The following is a 24,419-nucleotide window of genomic DNA, read 5'->3' on the forward strand; positions in this document are numbered from 1 at the left end:
TTACAAGTTTCCATTTTCACAGTTTTTAAATTATTGTTTAATTACTATAAAAATCGTTAGACGAAAACTTCATATCTACATCACACAATTACATACGACGTATGAGAGTTGATAATATTTAAATATGACATTACGATATTTCATACTGAAAATTGAAACGTCACCTAATTCTGATTTTAATATAATAATGGAAATTTAATTTCTTAAGTAAGCTGCATATTTAAATACTTGGGTATGCACGTAGGTTTTTAAAGAATTACTTTCTTTCCTATTTAAGAAATTTCTTTTGAACTTTCGTCAACAATCCTTTTAAGTTTTGAAAAAGAGAACAAATTATAAATCTTTTATAAATTTTTGGCTCATTATTGAAATTCAGCTTAAGAAAAAGATAAATACAAAGGGTTCTATAATATAGTGCGATTTCTTTTTCCATTCAACAAACAAAAGATTTCTTTGTGTATTTTTAATAAGTTCATTTGCAAGTGTGCTACATTATAGTTAAAGAATGAAAATATTTCTGTGCTATTTTTTTATTATTCTATCCTAGACAAAAACCATTGTTACTTTGTAGTTTGTATGCATTGTATGCACTGCTTTTTAAATTATTAATCAAAAGAAACAATACACTAATAATTATTATTGATTGATATTTAGTTGCTTTAGTGAAAATCGTATACATTTACATATGTTCGTTATTGTACAATTTTGCAGTATGTACTAAAAAGATTTTTAAGAATGTGAAAATGATGCAAGAAATATACATTCATACAAATATGCATACATATTTATAGAAGTGTTATACTTACAAAAGCATATTGTAATTAAATGAGAATAGTAATGAAAAAACATCAACAATATAAAAAAATAATTGTAAGAAAGATTTTTATTGTAAGTATGATTTTATGGGTTTCTTTTGAAGTTTTTATTCTTTAAAGGGTAAAACAGCATTCTTTTCTTTTGCTCTCAATGTTTTGTGCCTTGTTTTTTTTTTCCTAATTCTTTCATTATTTCAGTTACTTCATTTAATTTATCGGTTCAGATTTTGTATACATACATGTGTATTATTGACAGTAGTGAATAAAGTTTTTTTTATTTTTTTTGTTAAATGCTAACATATGCAAGTGTCGTCTGTTATCACTTATTACAGACATTCAAATTTGTGCGCGAATATACGAAAATTGAGTATTTCTGCTTTCGACACATGGTCAAACATGTCGATGAACTTGGTTAAATTTAAAAAATCAAAAAACTTTAATTTTATTGTAACTCAACATTCAACTTTCAAAACTGTTGAGCAACATATTCATATAAGACTCAACTTTATATTCAAATCATACAAGTTGATCAACGTATTGAATCGATTTTGCTTGTCAAATTTAATGTTTATTATAATAAATTATAACTAAAATTTGGGATACCGTTTAGGAAATATTCTGAAATTTGGAACAATTTATGTATAATAATTTTTCCCCGTTACTATATTCGATTCGAATTTGAAAATTGTGATGTGTATATAAATACCTATGTATACGTGAATGTGTATAAAACGTGTGAATTCTTAATCGTAATTCGTAATGGCATAGTAATTTCCGAGAAAAACTAATAAATAAAATTGTATTTGAATTTTTATACCTATACAATACAAATCTAATCTATGTGATTATTTATGTATCATCGCAAAAATATTTTCAATTTTACTTTATAAAAAAAAAATTCCATAAAATTTTCAAAATTTTTTCATTTTTTTTTTATTATTATTTTATTATTTATACTGTCTAGTCTATACATGTAGTCTATAAATTTTCCTAAATAGATCGAGTCTACTGTCTAATTATTATCTAAACATAAATTTTTAACGAAATATTTAAATTATTATATGCATGAAAAATATTTAAAAATGCTTCCGATAACAATTTTGAAAAGTAAATCAAAACAAGAAAAGAAGGAAAACAAAAAATGAATCATTGGCTCATTTCCCAAGTTGTCGTTGCGTTTTTTTTTTTGATTTACAATTACCAAAAAAAAAATCGCATACACTAAATTTGGTGAATTCAATTATTCATTTTCAATACGTACGCTGACCTCTAGTGAATTTCGATATCAGACAAAAATAAAAAAAAAAGAAATTTGAATTTCAAAATTGAAATTTTAAATATGTATTCATGTATATATGTATGTGCAATTTTTGCAATTTTAATTAAAATCACTTTATTTGGATTCTATTGACTTCTTATTTTTTTATACCCTGCACTTCGTGAAGGGTATATTAACTTTGGTATGGAGTTTGTAACTACTTGAAGGAGTCATCTGCGGAATGGACATATATATATATTCTTGCTCAGCGTAAAATTCTGCGTCGATTTAGACATGTCCGTCTGTCCGTCCGTCCGTCCGTCCGTCCGTCCGTCCGTCCGTCCGTCCGTCCGTCCGTCCGTCCGTCCGATCGCACGATAACTCAAAAACGAATAATGCAATCGACACCAAACTTTCACAAGTTTTTTCTTTTGTGCCAAGGACGAGCCCTATTGTTATTGGACTAATTCGGACAACGGGTTCGGGTAGCTGCCATACAACTCAAAGAGTTTATTTTAAATATTTCAAAAACTAATAGAGCTATAAATATAAAATTTTGTATACATGTGTCCAATAATATTCTACACATGCTCTAAAAATTATAATGGGATAGCTGCACCGGTTCGGGTGGCTGCCATACAACTCCAACAGCAAATTTTTTATATTCGGCAAAATAATAAAGTCAGATTCATGAAACTTGGCAGTCATGTGTCCAATTATAGGTCAAATATACTTCTGAAGTTTCAGAGGAATTGCTTACCTGCCATACAACTCCAGAAGCTAATTTTAAATATTTGGGTAAATAATAAAGTCAGATTCATGAAACTTGGCAGTTGGATGTCCGATTATAGATCAGATATATTTGTGAAGTTTTAGAGGAATTGCTTGACAGGTTCGGGTACCTGCCATACAACTCCAGAAGCTAATTTTAAATATTTGGAAAAATAATAAAGTCAGATTCATGAAACTTGGCAGTTTTGTGTCGAGTTATAGGTCAGATATATTTCTGAAGTTTTGGTGGAATTGCTTTACAGGTTCGAGTAGGTCCCATACAAGTCTAAAAGCTTATTCTAAATTTTTGGAAAAATAATAAAGTCAGATTCATTAAACTTGGCAGTTGTGTGTCCGATTATAGATCAGATATATTTGTGAAGTTTTGATGGAATTGTTTGACAGGTTCAGATACTTGCCATACAACTCCAAAAGCTAATTTTAAATATTTGGAAAAATTATAAAGTCAGATTCATGAAACTTGGCAGTCGGATGTCCAATTATAGGTCAGACATATCCGTGAAGTATCTATAGAGTGACTTCACAGGTTCGAGTAATTGCTACACAATAACGAAAGGTGCAGGGTATAATTCAATCGGTTTATACCGACTGAAACGTTTTTACTTGTTCATTATTAATTTATTTCGAATATAGGCATAAAAAATGTATGTAAATGAAATGTTATAGCAAAATTACTTAAAGAGTGTTGAGAAACGTCCAAATCGATATATGAACATAATTTTATGCAGATGTTTTAAGCTTCAATAAGAGAACAAACACAAAGCCCTCTTTAGGAAATGGTATTAACAATTCAGTGGACTTAATTTGAAAAGATTTTCAATTCAACGCGTCTTCTATTTCTCAATATGCCTTATTTTCTAAGACAGTACTGAGTTTTCTAAATTCCATTGATTCTTAATCCATTTAAAATTTTGGCCCCTAAATTTGTCTTTAATATTACGGTACTAATTTCAAATCAATGTCAAACACTCGATATCAAATGGTAGGGAAATTCAACACAGCTGTAATGACTGCATTTTTACAGATTATTTTACCATAAATTCCACAGTCCCGAAGTTACAGAAGACGGTTGTGAATAAATATATTTCACAGACCCAATTCATACACAAACAGCAAATTATTTAAATTTTTAATGTCTTAACTTTCAAAACGAGTGTTTTTTTTTTAAATTCAAGCAATTATTATGCAATGTTGAATCTGACACTGCTTGGCCTTAACTTTTTTGTTTTATGAATTTCTATCACAAATTTAATTAAAAAATTTAATACGTACACACATGCATACATGCAAAAGTGTGTAGAGTGAATGTGTGTTATTGTCGATGGTTGGTCTCTTTGTATTATTTTTTTTTTTCGTATTTTTGATGTCTTCTGGTCTAAAAAAAAAACAAAAGTAAATCAAACTTCAAATTCAATTTTAATAAAATTTTAGTTACTTTATATGGCATAATAATGCATTCATCATCCGCCAAATAACAATAAAATCAACCATATAGCCCACAAAGAGGAGAAAAAAAAAATTAATGATAAATTAATCAAATCAACCATTTTTTATACAATCTGCATACATAAAAAAAATATTATCCAAAATATTTTATGAAGAAGCTTCTTGTCTTCATTTTCTTTATTATTTCAATTAATAAAAATGGGATCAAATCTTGGAATTGGGTTAACAACTTCATTTTAATTTTTTCTCTATTTTTTTTTTCTTATTTTACATTTTTACAAAAATATTACATAGTCGGCTAGTTTTATTTTTATTTAAAGAATGATTATGATGATGATGATGAAAATAGTGATAGTATAATGATAATAGTAAAAGATAAACCGCGATAAATGATAGATAAAAGATGATTAATGATAATTAGAATTTCAATTTTAAATGTAATAAATAAAGAATCACTTTATGGTACTCAAATAGGTTCCTAAGTACAATAAAAGTATAAAATGGCATAAAAGTATTGCTGTTTCAACATTCTTTATTTTATTTATTGTAAATTTATATGTGGCACATATTATGTATATAAGTATGTATTTTATAATATTATACATAATTAAGGGACTTTTGTGTGTTCATGTTGCTTAGAATTATACTCGTACTAGATAATTTTTTTTAATTTGGAAATTCTGATTGTTTCTTTGTCAATATTTGAAAACATTCAATTACGATTAGATATACTCCAGCAAGACACAATAAATTTTAACAATTTAAAAGTTTTCATCAGATTTTTTTGAAAATTATAAATGTCAATAAGTGTTTTGTCAGAAATGTATGTTTTATGTATTTCACATACATATATGTAGGTTTTCGGGCTCCAACTGAAGTTTTATTAAAATTGCTATTTCCGATCATTTTTAATTTTAAAAAACAAATTTTTTAAACATTTGACTCTGACGCAATTTGAAAAAATACTGCAACTGCAATTTCAAATTGAATACTGTTTGAAAAAACTGTGATACTGCATGAACGACTCAATAATGTCGCTCTCACTCTTCAGTGTATAGTTATAATATTTTTTAGTTACCTAGTTTATAAAATGGTAGCTTATCATTTTTGTTTCATTAAAAAATTGAATTTTATTTTTTAACTTTCTAAACTAGTTTTAATTCACAATTGTCACTATAATCATAACATTGTTGTATATGTACTTAGTGTACTGGTAACATCATTATTATCAATAATCATCTTTAACTAACAGAAACGAGCAATACGAGTTTTATTTTTTTAATAGAATCAAAAAAGAAAATTAAAAGAGTCGCCCCCATTAATTGAATCAACATCAAAATAAATGGTAAAGCAAAAATTGTAAAATTATTAACGATTGACTCACAAGTAATCATAACAAAAACAACTAAAGCGGAAAATGGAAAAAAAGCAGCCATTTAATTCAGTTTCATTAAATTAAAGAGCACTTTTTAGCCCTTTTTCATCACATTCAGTCATCAATATTATCAATATCAATGTAGTTATTATAATCATCATTATATTTGCCATTTGTTTACTTTCATTATTATTTTATTTATTTATTTTTTGCTAGTGTCGCTGTAGTCGTTATTGTTATTATTTTCAATGCAATTTATTTGCTATTAAAATTTGCGGTTTCGTTCTCTTTTTCTCTATACACTTATGCTTTTTTCAATTACTGCAAAATTATGTTTCTTATATACTGCATTAAAAGCAAGTATGTGCATTTGTGTATAGAAATATGAATGAATGAAAAAAAAACTTATTGCCAGTGATTAATTTAATTATGCAGTTTTTGTTTTTTAAATGATTTTGTAATGCCAATAATGAAAATATTTCATAGCGAAAATTTATAACACATATTACACATACATAGATCTGTAGTTAAACACATAATGTAGAAGTCAGTGAAACAATAATTTTATTGTGAATGCAATATTGTGTTGTCACTATGGTATTGTTCTCACAATTTCAGCATTTCTCAGTTTTTTCTCAGTGCTAATTAGCAAGTAAGAATTTTGGAATGTTGTTTAAAATTACTAAGGTTCCAAAACAAAAATTAAATAAAACGTTTCAATTTCTTTCATTTCACTTGGTAAAGTAGCTAGCAGCATTTCAAGTTATTTCACAAATTTGCCATAAAATGTTGGAGTATTGAAAAATTTTGAAATTTAATGGTACTGAAAACTATAGTGGGTTTAGTTTAATTTGATATTTAAATAAGTATTTAAATAATTTCAATTAATTAAAGTCATTAAAGTTGTTTAAACAAATTTCTTTTTAACTTGCAATTTGTATTGTCCGCGCATACGCTCTTTTCAATGATCAGTTTCAGGAAATAATTTCATTTTATTTTTGATAAAGTAAACAAATCAATTGAATTCTTTTTTTTAAGAAATTACATTTTTTAACAACGCATGGTGGAAGGCGTAAGAAATAAGAAAAATTATTTACTTTTTAATAAAATTAGTACACAATTTGTACTTTATGTATTACAAAATTTTCAGTGATGAACTGATGACACAAATATGCCAATAAACTAAACAAAACCAAAAAAAAAAAATTTAAGCGTATTCAAAAGCGTGTAGCGAACGATAGAAAAAATAAAAAAATTTTTCCCCTCTCATAAACTTACAAGTAGGCATACGAGTACAATATAAAAAGTTTATAAAAAAAAAAAAAACTTTTTTTTAATTTTTTTTTCCTTTTTTATATTAAATGCCCCAGATAATCGAGTGTATATGTGTAAGTAACATTGTTAATGTTATATAAGACAGCGAATACTGAACGATACAAAAGCAGCAGAACCCTTTTGACGTTTTCATACAAATTATTATTTTAGTTTTTTCTTTTATTTTATTTCTCTACAAAAAAAAAAGTCTTTGACCTCACATTATTCAAAAAAAAAAAAAAAATATTAGAAAAATAAAAGTCAATGGAAACTTTTCAAATTCATTCATTCGTTCATCCATTTTTTGAGGAAAGAAAAGGCCAACAAAAAAAAAATATAAGTTAAGTATACTTTTGTATTTGAGACCACTACCGCCAATTATGCTCTTCACTATTACTCCATACAACCATCATATTGCATTGTCATCAAATAATTTACACAAAAATTACAATAATAATACTCGTAATAATGATACGGAAAATGTAATTTACCACTACCATCAACTTTCGGGGCATTTAACTTACAACAAAAACACACAAACAAATAGAAAAAAAAAATAAATTATAACAAATGTAGAAATGTTAACAAAAGAAATTTCATTTACATTTTGTAACAAAAATTGTTCAAATTCTTGTAATTAAATTCCAGAAAGAACAACAAAAAAAAAAAAAAAAACACCGCACTGTATAAAATATGAATTGAATTTCATTTGAAATAAATACACAATCATACCACAATTACACATTGAATACATCCAATATGTACAATCACACAATAGAAGTTAAAACATCAATTTTTGACAGAAATTTATGAATATTGCCAAATAATTTTAAAATTATTTATAGTGATTTTCATTTTATGTCAGAATTACTAAAGGTGAAATAATTGTATAACTATTAATGACAAGGAGTAAGTCGAAAATTTTTCAATTTAACGATATTTATAAAATTTTACCCTAGTTTTCAAATAACTCTGTTATAATATGACATTTAAATAAATTCAATCGAAAATGACCGGCAAAAAAATTTATTCATATATACTCGTACATAAACCATCATTTTTAAAATTTGTGAACAAACAACTTATTTTTATATAATTATTAGATTAACCAGCTCAAATTCATAAAAATTGCAGTTAAAATTATGAAATGCTATTTTAGTAATGCCATCTAACTCAAATAAATAAATTAATGCATTTTCAAATAATTGTCTAAGTCAAAACGAAATTCGATGTAGGCGCTCAAACCGATCATGACATTTTCGCTCTTTTTTTTTTTTGTTTAACGAACAGAGCTATACAATAATGAAAAAAGCAAGTGCAATTTTTATAACAAAAACAAAAAAAAACAAAATATGAAGAATTTCTAATAAAAGCTTCAAATGACAGAGTCAAATTATTTTAATTTTATATTATGTTCAGCCCTTTTTTTCATTTTTGATTTACTATATTGTATTGTAATAATGAAGAACTCATTTAAATTAATGGCTATAAATCACAAAATTTTGTAATAAAATATAATGAAAACTATTTGACCTCTTGTACTCAAAATGCCATACAAAATGTATATGTATGAATGAAACAGTATTAAATAATGAGAAATTTATAGAGTCATAAATGAATTAAATATAATTATGATTTGTTTTATTATTTTTTAACAAATTGTTAATTTTTTTATTTAATTATATTTTATTTTATTTTTTAATAAAATTTATGATTATTTAATTTTAACAGTTCACAATAATAAAAATTGAATTTATCGAATTTCAATCGAAATTCATCTGAGAATATAATATTATTTAAATTATAGCAAGTAGTATAAAAGAATCTCCGTCATATAATCTACAAGTCTATAGGAGCCTATAGGAGCAATTATGCTAATTCAAATCCATATAACTGCAGAAATCTTGTATTTCACAAGATAGTCTCAGATACTTGATTCTGGTGTTCCCTTTGCCTTGTGACAAGATGTATTACATGACAACGGTTGAATGCGGATGTAGTGACAAAAGCAATGACTCTGTTGAAATTTATGATTTTAGTTTTTTTTTTAATTTTCAATACAATGTGCTTTAAATTTTGACATTATCTTTATAATAAACACGAACAGTAAATCATTTTATTCGATTTACTGTCAAATTATGTTGAGCTAATTGATAAGTGACTTTATTCAAAAAATTTTTTAACAATTTTGACATCAAATTATAAAAAAAAGTTTAAATTGCAAAATTTATTAAAGGAAATATAAAATAATAAAAGGTAGTAAGAAGAGAAAATCCAGAGAAAATAATTAAAAAAATCTAGTATTTTTATGTAAAAAAAAAATTTAACAGAAATTTTAGTAATTAAATAAAAAAATAATTGAAAAATGTATCGAATAATGAGAATGACAGTTAAAACGAGAAAAAAGAGTGAGTAATATGATGCTCATATTTTTTTTCTGTCAGAATGTATGTGTTCTCCATAAAATGTCACGAATGTTTATTTAATGGTTTTGTAAGGAAACTGATAATGAAAATAATTTTCTTCTTTTGTTCTTTGCAAAAAAAATTATATGTTGAAATATAAAACTTTCGAAAAGCTTTCAACAAAAAAAATTTAATAAAACAAAATTGTATAATAAAAAAAAATATTATAAATTCAAAATTAAATGATTTGGATTAAATTTGAAATGGATCAATAGTTCTTAAATACCTTTTAATACTTAAAACCTACTAAGAATTTAAGGATAAGGTACATCTTCGCTCGGCCGAAAATGTTTTGATACGTTTTTAGATTGACATGGCAGTAGTTCTTAAACTTGGCGAAATATGGTTAACAATAATACATAATTACCCGTCATACTTTCATCAAATATACAATTATAAAAAAATATATTTAAGTCCTACATAAAAAGTAATAATTTGATATTTGAATGAAATTTCTCGAAAGAACTGTGTCTTAGGTGTTTATATCTCTTTACCATTTCTACTTCTACTATATCCAACATTTAATAAACAAAATTTATCGCCAAAAACAAGGTAATAATTTATAAAAAAAACTTATTAATTGAGACCCTGTGATAGCGGGACAACATTCGAAATTCATGCTCGTACCCTCCAATTTTGAATTCTTATTCATCAGTTCATCTATTTCATTTTATAAAACTATTTAATTTATAAAATTATGTTAAGGTTTTCAAAATCTTCAAACAAGTAAAAACATCAAGAGGAAAGTATTTTTTTTAATTATTCAAGTTACTTAAGAGTTTTCAATTTAAATTTTAACCCAAATCATTATCTAAATTCGAAATATATTGTACATATATGTATATATACGTATTATAAATAAAAAAAAATAAAAAAAAAAAAATAAATAAAACTTAATTAAAAGATAAATAAACAAATTGAAATAAATTTTAAACGCTTACCTTAAATCTAAGAACATCTTCCATACGCGCTGTTTTTCCATCACTAACACATGACTGAAAAAAACTAGGTGCAACTGAAACGCCCAGCGCTTCACTACTCATACCAGTACCAGCTCTATCAGCATTACTAGCAATTACACGGAATGTACCAAATAATAGCACCAATAAACGTTGTGTATAAATTGGCAGTGATGTTATAAGTCTAAAATTAAAGATTAAAAAAAAATTAAATTAAATTAAGTAATAAAGTGTGAAAATAATTTAGAGAAAATTTAATTAAATTTTCAATTTAATTTATTTAATTACAATGATTTTGAAAGTAAATTTTAATAAATTTTAATAATTGTTTTTAAAATACTTTAAAAATTTAATTCACGTAACGTAGCACTTAAAAATAATTCTGTGATTACAACCAACAGTTGTAAAAGTTTTTAGCTCTTCATTAAAGAGAAAGCAATAATTGATTCGAAAATTAAACGTTTTCTTCAAATTTACTTTACTAAGACCCCTCGACGCTCAGCTATACCGACAAGGAGTCTATATTACAAAGACAAATTTTTGGGGTCGTTGAGTAAAATGAAATTTTACTTTACTCATTGTTTAAAATTTAACGAACGGAATTTATTGGAACTAATACTCGTACACATTTAATTGTCAACCTGTTTGTCAGTTTTTAAATAGTCAAAAACAGAGATGATCTTTTGTATAAACAAATGCATCAAATGAATATATTTGAAATAAATGAATGTATTAATGAGTTTTTAATATGTATATTTGCAAATTAATAAAAAATAAGTTGTTGAAACGGCTTTATGCTCTGTGCTACGAATTATTGTTATTAGCAAAGCAATTAGCCATATTTTGGAATCACTGTTCACCAAGAAATTGTAAACAACCATTATTTTAAAAATATCTTAGCTGCATCAAATATCAAGTAAATAAATATTTAAGTCTCAGTTTATTTTAAACAGATCGTTAAATTTTGTCATTCCCATTGAGCACTCTTTCACCGACATCAGCTGATTACGTTGTAGTTGTCCTTCTCATTGAGCGTCGGGAGTAATGAAAAAAATAAAATTACAATATTTTGTTTTTCAAATGATATTTTTTTAATAATTTAAAATGGTAACTGATATCATTCAGTTACTTGTAATCGCTTAATTTGGGTGGTCATTTTAATAAAATCATCAAAATTTCATTTTTAAAACAAAAAAATATGTAAGTAAATGAAAACGCTACCAATATTTCATTTTATCTACTATCAATAAAAAAAAATTGAAATCAGAAGTTTAAAATAACAAAAGAGATTCATTTGATCTAAACAAATATTTGGCCAGTCAAAATTGAAATCAGAAGTTTAAAATAACAAAAGAGATTCATTTGATCTAAACAAATATTTGGCCAGTCGGTTTCTTTTACTTACTTTGTTTTATTGCGGTGTCGCGGCTTTGTAATCAGAAAAGCAAAAACAAACAGAAATAATAATGATTGTAATTGCAAGAAATACAATGAATCACTCTTAAAAGTATCAAAATAATTAAATTAGTCTCGTTTATTAGAAATTAAAAAAATAACAATAGCGAATTAAAGACAATGCATGTATGATACAAAGAAGACAATTTCACAAAATTTTATTTAACTATCTCACAAAGTGTTTTCACGAATTCATATATGTCTGTATTGGAATATAGGGAAGACCGGAAATTGTGTCAAAATATTAATTGAATAATTTTTATAATACCTCTTTCGGAAACTGGATCTCAACATTCCTAAAAATGAATTCAATAAAATGGAATGACTAATATCAATAATATACTCAGAGTATTTGCGTATATTAACTAAATTACTCATCACTACTTGGAATATTAATAAGGAACAAATGCGAACAATTTACTAGACTGAAAAAAAGTGTAAATTAAAGAAAGTGAATTTTTCTACAAATTGATTTTAATAGCTAACCTTACAGACTGACATAACGCCATTTACTCGAGTTGCAATAGTACTTACGTTATATGTCCAAATTTTCATATTTCGTTTAGCGGTTCTTATTTTCTGTAACGCACCGCTCTTGAGTCTATGAGATGAAGTGAAAAATTTGATAATTTGTTTGCGATAAGTGAATGTTCCCCAATTACGAAAATTTTACTTAGTAAATTTAATATTTTAATACTATCCTTCTGTTATAGGACTGAAAGCATTAAATAAGCATCGTTCGCGAATTAAAGACTAGTGACGAATTAATGAATTATTTTGAAATTTTTTTTGTATTTTAATAGTGAAACAAGCGACAAGAAAATAAAAAAAAAAAACAAAAATAAAAGAATAACAAATCATACTTAAAATGACTGTATACATATATTTTTTGACTCTTGAGTCACTCACTACTTACAATAAATTGCAAACTTTCAATTGAATAGAAAACAAAAAAAAATAAGTACAAAAATTAAATCTGAGACGCCTAATAATTTAACAATTTAACTGCTATATGTATAAAAAAAAAAGTTTAAATCAATGTCAAAATAAATAAATCTATCAAATAAAAAATGAATCATTCTGCATAAATTCTCTACTCTGCTCACTGCCTTACTTTACTGCTGTTTTGCTGTTATTGTTGCTGTAAATGTATTTGACGCCGGAATCAAATTTAATTTTGCTGCTAGGTTTTTTTTATTGTTTTTGTTTTGACTTTGCCTTTCTCATAAATTTTGAAAGGTTTTTGTTTTATTTATAACTTTTTTTTTTGTTTTTGATAGTAAATTACAAACAAATGAAAATATAAAATTGAAAGGGTATTTTTATAATTTGAAAACAAAAACAAAAGATAAAGAAAAACTTGTTGGCGTTTTTCAGCTACTTGTATTTAATTTGTAATTATTTATTATTGTGCCGTAAGAGTTTCACCTAGTTTTGAAATATAATAATGGTTAAAGGAAATATAAAACATTAAGCATAGACATAAATATACGTAAATAGATGTAATTGATATCTATGCGCATATACATATGTACAAATATACACATATATTTTTACATATATGTACATACATAGTTATATTTACACCCACTAACTTTGCAAATCTCATGTGGCATTTGACGTTTTGAATACGAAAAAATTCTGGTCATAAGACATTGTTTTTTTTTTGTTATAGATCGCAACTTGAAAGAAAATGAAAGCGTTATGAAAAAGATGGAAATTTCGAATTCAATTAGAATAAAACAATTAAGTACCTATGTACATACATATGTACCTTAGACTAAAATAATATGTAGAAGTTTAGAGATCAAATTGTTAATTATAGAAATAACTGTACTTTATTTCTTTATTTTGGTTACAAACCAAATACTTTATATGAACTTGAAATAAGAAACAGCTGTTTACATAAGAGTAGAAAATATTCCCCGTAAATTTAGTTGTAAAATTCAAAACCACATAATTTAATTTAATTGTTAACGCCACTCGCCAATGAGTACGATTAAATGAATAAGTTTTGAAAAAAAAAAACTATGAACACTTGCAATATGTCATAATAAAATATTCTGACGCTTACTATTTCTACGTTTGTTTTTTTAATTATTACACATTTTATATTCAATTCTTGAATCTATGTGTAAGGAGGAAAAAAAATAAAAATTAATAAAAAATTAAATAAAAAAACAAAACCTCAAAAATTTATTTACCGCGCCACTATAAAGCGGTAAATTAACAGCCAAATTGTTCGAAAATACACACAAAATAAAAAACCACCTCATTCATACACATAGTAAATAGAAAAAAAACATAAAACCAACCCTTTTTATGACCTTCTCTAGTTCTGTATATTATGCGGTAAGTATAAAAAATGAAAAATTACAAGTGTCATTTAATGACTAAATTATGTAAAGAAAAAACGAAAAGTAAATAAAATAGATCAAAATAATATTAGTATTTCAATGAAATTCTATTCAGTGTTTAAGAGCATATTGGTTTTTGGGCAGATTTTTGTTATCTCAAATAATGAAAACTTATGAATTGTTTACATCATCTTTATTAAGAATTAAATTACAATATTTAAGTTAAAAGTTATTAAAAATTAAAGTGAGCACATCATAATCGAAATTTTGATTAAGACAAGTTTAAAGAGACTGTTAATAAGTTCATTGGAATAAGCCATTTAACAGTATTTAGTCATATATTTTTTAAAGAAGATTCACAAACAAGTAACCTTAATTCCATATTTTAACATTATTACAGAATAGAAGATGGCTGCTTTATATGACCTCGTTAACGCGATCATAAGTAATTAACAAGAAATACCAAAGACACAAACCAAATATTTTAAAAATATGTAACTCCGAAAGGATGTCGGAATAACTTTAGTCAAAATTGTTTCTTTAACAAAGCTCAATGGTTATTAATGTCGTATTTTGACATTTAAATTCATGCACATGTTCTTTGTTTTTCCGTTTTCTAATAATTTTGTTATTATCGTATACGTTTTTTGCGTTTGCCTAATCATAACTCGATTACAAAAATTACGTTTTACTTTTGTTCTTTCTTTACCATTACGAATTTTTAAAATTTTGTTTTTTTTTGTATTAATTATTTATTTTGTATACAAAAATAAAAATTTCATGTCAAGGGTACAAAAGAGAAAAAAAACTCAGAGAAAATAAAGGACTGTAGGTGGGTAATGTTATGTTAATGTTAACCACCTTTTTATGGTTCGAAATATTTAGAGAAATAATAATAAAAACTATTTCCTCCCTTATTTATTATTTAACCATGAGAACATTTTTTTTTTGTTTTTGTATTCTTTTCCTTTTTAGCATTGACTCTAGATTAAAATTACTCACAAATGTAAACATTATAATTTAATAAATTAATAATTGTATAAGTTGTTAATAAAACAAAGTCTAATGGTGAAAACAGGAAGAAATATGGAAAATAGCAGCTGTCAAATGTGAAATTTAATGTTTATTGCACTGTAAAATGTGATGGAATTTGTGCATGTCCTTTAGGAAGTTATATACTCGCAATTAGTTTAATTTATCTGATACCATTAAAATGCACTACACAAAATAACATTGAAAGTAAAAAAGGGTCGGAGTTCTTTAGAGCTTACCTACTAATATAAATAAAATTTTTCTTAAAAAAACTGCAATAAATTTATAATTATGTTAGAAATTCGCTCAATGTTATAGGAATTTATAACAAAAACATTGTAAAAATTTGCTGACGAAGCTCATAAAATTAGACAGCAGAGACAAATTTGTGAAACCGCAGTTTCATTTTTGAAATTTTATTTTAAATTTAACGCATGACTGTCAAATTTCATCCAACTAGCTTTATTAATTTTCACATATTTAAAATTAACCTTAAAAATTGTATGGTATATTCTCGAGCCGACAGTAAACTCTACAATTTCAAGATAACAAATGATATGTAATTATTATTAAGTTTTAAAATTATATATTAAGATAATCTTTTCTACGTTATGTGGCAGTTCCCCAAATCCGTTGTTCGAATTTATTCAATTAAAATAGCAGAGAATTAGTAAGTGAAAAGAAAATATTTCTGAAACTTTTGAAGTCTTTTCTTTTTACCGACCGTATTGTGTATACAATAGGTAGGTGATTTAGTATTTGGCCAATTTATCAGCAAAGAAGACCTTTCTGAAATTTTTAAAAGTTTTTTTTTAGATTTTGGTCAAACTAGCATCTCTAAATTAATTCGAAATTTATGCTGAGCAAGAATATGCACATATATATACATATATTTGTACCACAAACGGCTCCATGTCAAAAGATTACAAACTCCATATAAAAATTAGTAGGTACCTTTAACTAGGGTTAAGGACCATAAAAACATCAAATCTAGTCTTCAAGTAATTGAAGAAGGCTGTGCTGTACAATTTTCAAAAATAAGTGTGGAGCACAACACTAACGAAGAACTTTGATTTCAATTCCAATCACACACACTGTGAATCTATAGCAGTTGCTTTTTTTAGAAAAATTTTGTGTTTTATGACAGCTTTCGGAACAATTGGAACATTTTTTCCACTTCAGCTTTATGTAAGTACACTAGCACGTTAGCAAATAATAAATTTATTAATAAACACTATTTATTTAAGGTTTACAATAATTCACTTTCAAATCTCAACTAAATTTGCGAGTACTGATTTAAAAATCGAAATTGCATAATGAAATTTTACATATTTGTAAACATTTATCATAATAGTGAATTTTATTGTGTTAACAATATTAATCAGAGTTGGAACGCCTCTCAAAATACGTTTTAATCTCGCTTTCAAACCATTTATTTCACATGAAACATATTTCATTTTTCATTTTTCTGTCTTGAATCTTTTAAATCTTAATCATTTCTTAAATGTGTTCAATTATATACTAGTTTTTTTTTCCGCTAATCTCGTCCATTTGCACTTTTTATTTTTGTTATTGCTACTATTGCTGTTGCTTTAATTGTAAAACATGAACGGAAGTTTATTTTTTTTTTAATTTTTCACTTTTTTTTTATATCTTTTCCAATTACTTTCTCTAAAATGTTACATGAAATACAAAAAAAAAGTGGAAAAAAAAAGGAAAAACAGTGAAACCGTTTATAATTCTGTATTAACTGTGCTAGTTTTAAGAAGGTAAGAAAATTTTCGCTTAAAAACGGCAGCCAAGTTGTTTTCAAGTTGCAAAAATCATTTACGATCGGATCTAAATTAATAAATAACTGAAAATGATAAACACTAAAAATAAGTGAAAGAGAAAAAAAAAAATTTGAATTTCATTGCGCTATTCAAGAAACAGTAGGAAAAAAAACTGGTCGTCGTCGGTCCCAAAAGTCTTTTAATTATAAAAAAAAAGATTTCCAATTAATATAGAAATTAAAAATTTTAATTTTCGTTTCTTGTTTCTTTTAATTTAAAATAAAAATTAAACAAAAAATTTATTCCCCAAATATGTACTCTATATATTATACAAATTGCATAAATTGATCTTAAATTTTATTCATTTGGGATTTTGACCAAATTTATGCATGTTATTGATCGTGATTAATCAATTTTTATAGTAAATTTTTTCAACATTAAAATAAAATCGTTTGAGTTTCATATCTTTATTTCGGTAACTTTTGACTCTCACTTATTTGTGTTGGTCTCTCTTACTTCTCTTGTGATCCGAACATATATATAATAACAAAAAAAAAAAAAGAAATTACAAACAAAACAATTGAAATTTTAATTTGCAGATATACCGTCCTTTTTTTTTTGAATCCACACCTTTAAATCTAAATAAAGAAACAAAACGAAAGCACAAAGTAAAATAATAAAAGCAATTTTTTCCACCATAAATCAGTTCAATTAATCATAAAAATTATCATAAGTTTAACAGTACGAATTGAAATTATTTTGCATGTTAATATTATTCTGTCCGAAAAGTTCTCATACTTAATTCGGCAAATAATCACTTATATTATACTGGAAGAAGTACAAAATTTTTGTTTTACTGGTAAAAATAATTAATTATTAGAGAATTTGCCAACACTAACCAATGAATACTGTAAAAAATCACAATAATTTAGTGAGTCGCCTTTTAGAACAAGTCACATTATCAGTATTAATATATTGAATATGAAATCACCATTAGAGAACTTATTTAATTTTATAGTTGAATATCCAATTCAAATTACATAAATGCAAGTGTAGAATAAATCAAAGTAATATTATTTAATTTACGTATAGTCTGCAAATTCTGAGTACAATATTCGTAATAAATATAAATAAAACTTCAATATAAGTCCAGGAATTTTCTAACATTATCATAGCAAAGAAAAACAAAGTGTCAAACTTTTGTACAAAAAATGAATAAATAATAAAATTTATTTTATTTTATTACTGACAGAATAATAAATATTTCTGAATTAAACCTAAACGATTAAGATTTAAATACTTAAAGTACATAATTGTTAACATTAGATTGTAAATGTAAAATTTACTAAAATTAGCTTACATTTTTAATAATAATAATAATAATAATAATAATAATAATAAGATTTTAATTTCATCAGCTCCAACTAGTGAGTAATATAGAAAAAGAATTGAAAGCAAACTAACAGTTGCAACCTGTGAAAACTAAACTTAAAATTTAGAAGAAAATAGTTAGAAACATTCAAATATCCAAATAAAATGAGTTGAATGCACGAATATAATATAAGAGTTCAAAAATATTCAAAAAGACATTGGGGTATTTACAAATTTTATTTTGAATTTTATGTCAAATTTTATGTAATATTATTAAATTTTATTCAATATTGAAATTAACAAAAGAAAAATTATTAATGTAAAATTAAATAATAATTATTATAAATAATAGTCAAATTATATTTAATTATACTGTTTCACTTATTTATTTTTTATTATTAATGATCAGATGAAATTTTAAATTGATACGTCATCATTATTATTATTTTATTTTAATATCATTATTATTATTATTACAAATAAAGATTGTATTAATTTATAGTCTTGAATATCGATTAGCCTGCGCGTATTGTCGATTCAAAAAAAAAAACAATATGCTTATATTTCTTTTCTATATTAATTTATCAATTTCGAAAATGGAAAAAATAATAAAAAAAGAGCAGAATTAAATTAATAATAATAATAATAAACGAAATAAATAATCAAAATAACAATATAAAAAAATAATCGAAAATTGCATCACGAATTATCGAACTTTTATTTTGATTATTTGAAATTTCTGCTTGTTTTCGAAGACAACAAAAAAATTTATGATCACGGAGCAAAAAAATCAAAATTAAGAAGAAAAAATTCATTTAAGCTTACGTGCTAAGAATCGAAACAAAATAAAAAAAAAAAATTATTTTTTTTTCTGACTTACTTATTTTCGGTCAATTTTAAAGAAATCGCCTTATTAAGCCAAAAATAACAACAATATAAAAAAAATAATATTTTTTTGATCAAAATAAAAATTTAAATAAAAAAATAATTTTAATAAATCGATTCATTTTGGAAATGCTGTTGTTTTTTTTTTTTTTATTTCTCTTTACGATCTCTTAAATCTTAATCAGTAATTAGTATGCAGAATTATTGATCAAATTGTTAAATTTATATATGCAAGTGTATAAATACTTACTTAATACCTTATAGGCTTTGTAAATTTATTAATTATTTATTCAAATCGAAGGAGCAAAAATATTTCCACTCCTATCTGTTCAGAATTTTAATTTTCGAATTTGAAAAAAAAAAAAGCAAAGTGGCTTATATTTTTCTTTTTTTTCAATCGATAGTATTGCCATAAAATTGTTTTCGATACAATTGAATTGAAACGACTTATTTGATAATTTCAATAAGATTTTATTTTTTTTGACTTAATTTAGAAATAAGTTTGAATAAGATTTGGTTCTATCTCATTAAATAAGATGAATTCAGAATATTTACTTGAAATCCATCTAATTGCTATGCATATCTAAGTATCTAGATTTTTTAAGTGCGTAACAATAATAAATTTATTTTAAGTATATTGAGAACCGACGATCATGTCCGTATTAGCACATTCTTCCATGATCGGAAGAGTGTTGTATTTGACAAAAGCTAAATAATGTGAATATTTTTAAAACAAAAATAAAACTTTGCGCATATTGAAATGTATGCAGCTGATCAGGTACTTATTAAAAATTGCTTCATAACTAAAATTATAAATGACCAAATCATATATAATATTCATGCTACGTACCCGTTCAAAATACTGACGTAAAATATTGCAGAACAAAAAGAACAGTGCACCAACTTATTGAACACATTTACATTTTTATGGACGCATTTTGGAATTCTATGTGTATTTTATTGCTAAAAATTTTTTTCTGTGATAGATACCAGTATCAGATAAATTCACTATTACAGCAGATTATTAAGAAATTTACAAATTTTATAAATTTAACACAAGCTCCAATTGTTACAGTCTGGCCGAAATTAAATAGAAAATTTTGGTTGAGTTCACAGCGGCAGTACCAAATTAGATCTGTAAATGCAAAGACTTTTTGGTATTTTTTTGCTTACAACCTATATAGTTCAAGTTCGAAGTACTGCGAAAATTTGAAATAATTCTCTGCAGACAGAAATTTTACTCTGCCGACTTGTCAAATGACATGTGGTTTATATGAACATAGTTAAACTTGTATGTAAATGTTTATTGTTTAATCATTTCTTAATTTTTTAAATTCTTATTTCTTTATGGATCATAATAATGAATGAAATTTGAAATGGAAACGAATTTGATTTATGTACATTGCTTTGAAATTGATACTCTAAACCGGTATACCGCAAAGGATGAAACAAAGCTACTAAAAATTGAACGCTTGAAAATGGGGGAGCACTTCTGTGACAGCAAAAGAAAAAAAGTAGTGTTATAGAGCGTTTTTTTGAATAACATATAAAAAAATTTCACCAAAGTAAATTTTTAGTGTTTTTGGATATCACATTGCATTGTGCAGCGCAGTTGCAGTTTAGCGGTTAGACTGATTTGCATCCATCATACTTAGTATTGCAAATTGCAAAATATGAATTCATCTTATTACCGATTCCATGGAAAGAATATTGAAAATTTTACAAAATACCTTAGTCATCATTAAGAGTAGCAAACTAAGTAAACTGTTATGTATAATATAAAGAAATATTGAGTTTGATGACAGTTTATAAAAAAAAAAAATCGACGAACCCATGCTCGCCTTATATAATATTGTTACACAATTTCCATCCCGCAATCTATAACCAATTCTATTAGAACATCATTTTAATTGTGCATTGTTTTAAATTTTCACTTTATAATTAAATTTTAAACTCGTAATTTTTTTTTATAAACTTTAAGTAGGCGCACACGCCCTATAAAAAAAATAAAAAAATTAAAAATTATAAATTCAATTTATATTTACCTAATACACATACATACATGCACATAAACTTATATGAGCATATACTATGTTGCGTTTTTAACATAATTATTAGCATATTGCATTGTCATACAAATTATAGCGTTTAATGACCCCATATTATAAGGTGGTGGTGCGCTTTATCAACCAAAATTTAAGTTAAATAAAAATAACAAGAACAAAAAGGGAAAAAAATATCATAAATTTTGTAATAACACGTAACAATTTAATCGGTAGCGCGCGGTTAGCGATCACAATAGGTATATAGCGATGTTTTGATATTTTTTGTGTTGAAGTTTTCATTCTGTTTTGATTTTTCAATCAAAAAATCAAAATAAATAAGTCAGTTTGCGGTAAACAATAATAATGACGTTTCAGTTTTTTTCTTTTTTCTTATTACTTGTTTGTTTTTTGTTTGTGGGTCACGCACATATGCATAACAAATTAACTACATACATAGATCTGTATGTGTATGCATGAAGTTATAATGGAAAAAATTACATATGGTGAAAATTTTTTTATTATTACAGTTTTTGACTTAATTTAACTTCCATGACAGTAAACAATTATTTAGAAATCGATTCACGTTCCCGCCATTGAATCGATTCGTACATAGCTACCAAACTCTATAGTCTATTTTAAGAAATTAAAAAACAAAACAAAAAAAATTAATATGTTGAATTCAAATAAAATAACCATTTTTAAAAAACAATTTATGGTTGATAACCAAAAAAAATTAATATTTGATTAAAATAATTAAATCGCTTTGTAATAGGTTCCATAACTACAAAAACAATAAAGAAAAAGTAAAATTTTTAATATTTGTGATTTTTATCTAGACCTTATATGACAGGGACTACCAAACTCCTTTAAAGTTCGAACCATTTTTTAAAATTTGACATTTTTCGCGTGCCAAAATTAAATACACATTAAAAAGTTAATTTCCAAAACAAAAATTCCAGGTTGCCAATTATATTCGTAACAAAAGTGACACAAATTGTTTTTTCTAAAGCGCAATTTCAAATGTTCGTTGCAGTGGAAGCTTACAAATTCGAAATTCTTAGTTTTGGATTGGTCGATTACGAGTGATTATACGACTATTCCCGTCTCCATTCAAGCACTTTTTTCGATGAGTCATATCACTTTTCAACTTAGATGTAAATGAAATTTGTGAAAATGTTGTATTTAGTCTTTCATATTTTGTTGTCAGCATTTTAAAACAATTTTTAAAATGTGTCATTTAGAAAAAAAATACAATTACCGCAAATATTGAGAATTACAACTAATTCTTCAACGAACCGCAATTTGGCTACTACTGTTATATGCAATTACTATATACCAGATATGTAATAATGTTTCCTGCTTATTTAATTTATATTTTCAATGCAACCAGAAAAAATTATACGGGAATGGTGAGAGCTCTTTTAAAGGCTATTTTGAAATATAAAATTAATAAATTAAAAAAAATATGAAAAAATAAAACGGAAACCATAAATATCGATTAAAGAAAACGGTCAACTAATCCAAATATGCACAATATGCGCATAATATTAACTGTTAAATAACCCAAATTAAAATTTACTTTAAGAAATAGAAAAAATATTTTAAACTGTGGTAAAAAAAAAAACAGAATTTAATGGCAATTATTTTAAAAATTATCAAGATAAATTTAAAACATTGTGATTTTTGACAACTAACTATTAAATACTCAAACTGTCTACGAGTTCAATTATAATATTTAAATGAGTCCAGCGCATCAGAAAAAGCCCTGATTTAAAATGTTATTTCAGCAACGCGTTTCAAATTATGTATCATATGTGGGTCTAATTTTTTTTTCAATTCCTGCACGAGAATAATTTTTATTGTATATGTATGTAATATACTGGTAGAGTACCTATGCATCAATAAAAAAATAATTTTAATATGAAATACACAAAATGTTTCCGTTGCAATACTAACATAAACATCGTAAATACAGCGAACGTTCGTTTGATTTTTCAGTGAATTCGATCTTCAAAATCGAGTAGTAGAATCAAGTACAGACAAAAGCGAAACCAGTTTTCCAAAAAACAAATTTAGTACGAGTTATAACGAGCAGTTTTTTGACAATATTTTGATCGTTGGTTTTAGTAATCGATCATAAGTTCAAAGTTTGCTTGTTTTTCTCTTATTGTAGAAGAGTCAGTCAAAGCTATCGCTATATACAACAATTTACAATAATTTAAACTTTGAGGATTAAATGAAATGAGGAACAAAATTGTAAGCAATTAAATACAAATAATTTATTAGAATTTTTAATAAGTATGAATTTCGGTATAAATTTGTATAAATTTTAATTGAAATTAAATTGGAACTAATTTAAAAATGTATTATAAGTCTGCTAGAAGTAGAATTATAATAAATGTAACATAATTTTCCATTATTTGTGATATGCTTACAATTTCAAGTTCACTTGCACTCATTTCATTCTAAATTAGGTAATGATTTGAAATATTACAGATCAGAATATTATGCTGTTTCAGAATTAAAATTTAAAAATGAAATTTTGCAACTTTGTGCCGTGTATTTTGGTATGTAGTCAAGAATATTTTCAAAAGAATTACATACATATAACTATATCATATTGATAACCACACCTAATTAAATAAAATTTTAACTTTCAATTAATTATTTAAAAATACAATTAAAACTCGGATTAATTTTACTACAATATAACAATAAATTAACCCTTAATTTATTCTAAACAATAAAAAACTAGTTTAAATTGAAAGAATTCTAGTTATTTATAGCTTTTCCTTTAAAAAAAAAAACAGCATAATTCTAGTACCTATAAAAACCATTTTAATTACCATAATTTAAAAATAATAATTTCTATTCTAGCTCTATTTACTCTTTGTAAATATATTTACATACACATGCATTAAGTTACTATTCTTATTATAATTTTCTATTGCTAATCTAATTAATAAATAGTAAAGAAAACAAAAAAACAGAGAGAGGAACAAAAATGAAATAGACAGCAATAAAATAGACGTTTAGGCGACTTTTGTTCACTTATAATCGAGAATTATTTAAAAGTTC

At 25.0% G+C, this 24,419-nt stretch overlaps 1 protein-coding gene across 6 annotated transcripts in view; it reads right to left on the reverse strand.

Moving 5' to 3' along the window:
- Positions 1–24,419, reverse strand: part of LOC129613631 (AF4/FMR2 family member lilli-like) — a 129,262-nt gene that overhangs the window by 42,149 nt on the left and 62,694 nt on the right. For all 6 annotated transcript variants that reach the window (XM_055527770.1, XM_055527769.1, XM_055527768.1 and 3 more), the window contains one exon: positions 10,407–10,608. In XM_055527770.1, the coding sequence (XP_055383745.1) occupies positions 10,407–10,608 (202 nt within the window). The remainder of the gene's footprint in view (positions 1–10,406; positions 10,609–24,419) is intronic.

Source organism: Condylostylus longicornis, unplaced genomic scaffold (genome assembly GCF_029603195.1).
Source record: "Condylostylus longicornis isolate FDR11 unplaced genomic scaffold, ASM2960319v2 ptg000085l, whole genome shotgun sequence".
NCBI classification, from domain to species: domain Eukaryota; kingdom Metazoa; phylum Arthropoda; class Insecta; order Diptera; family Dolichopodidae; genus Condylostylus; species Condylostylus longicornis.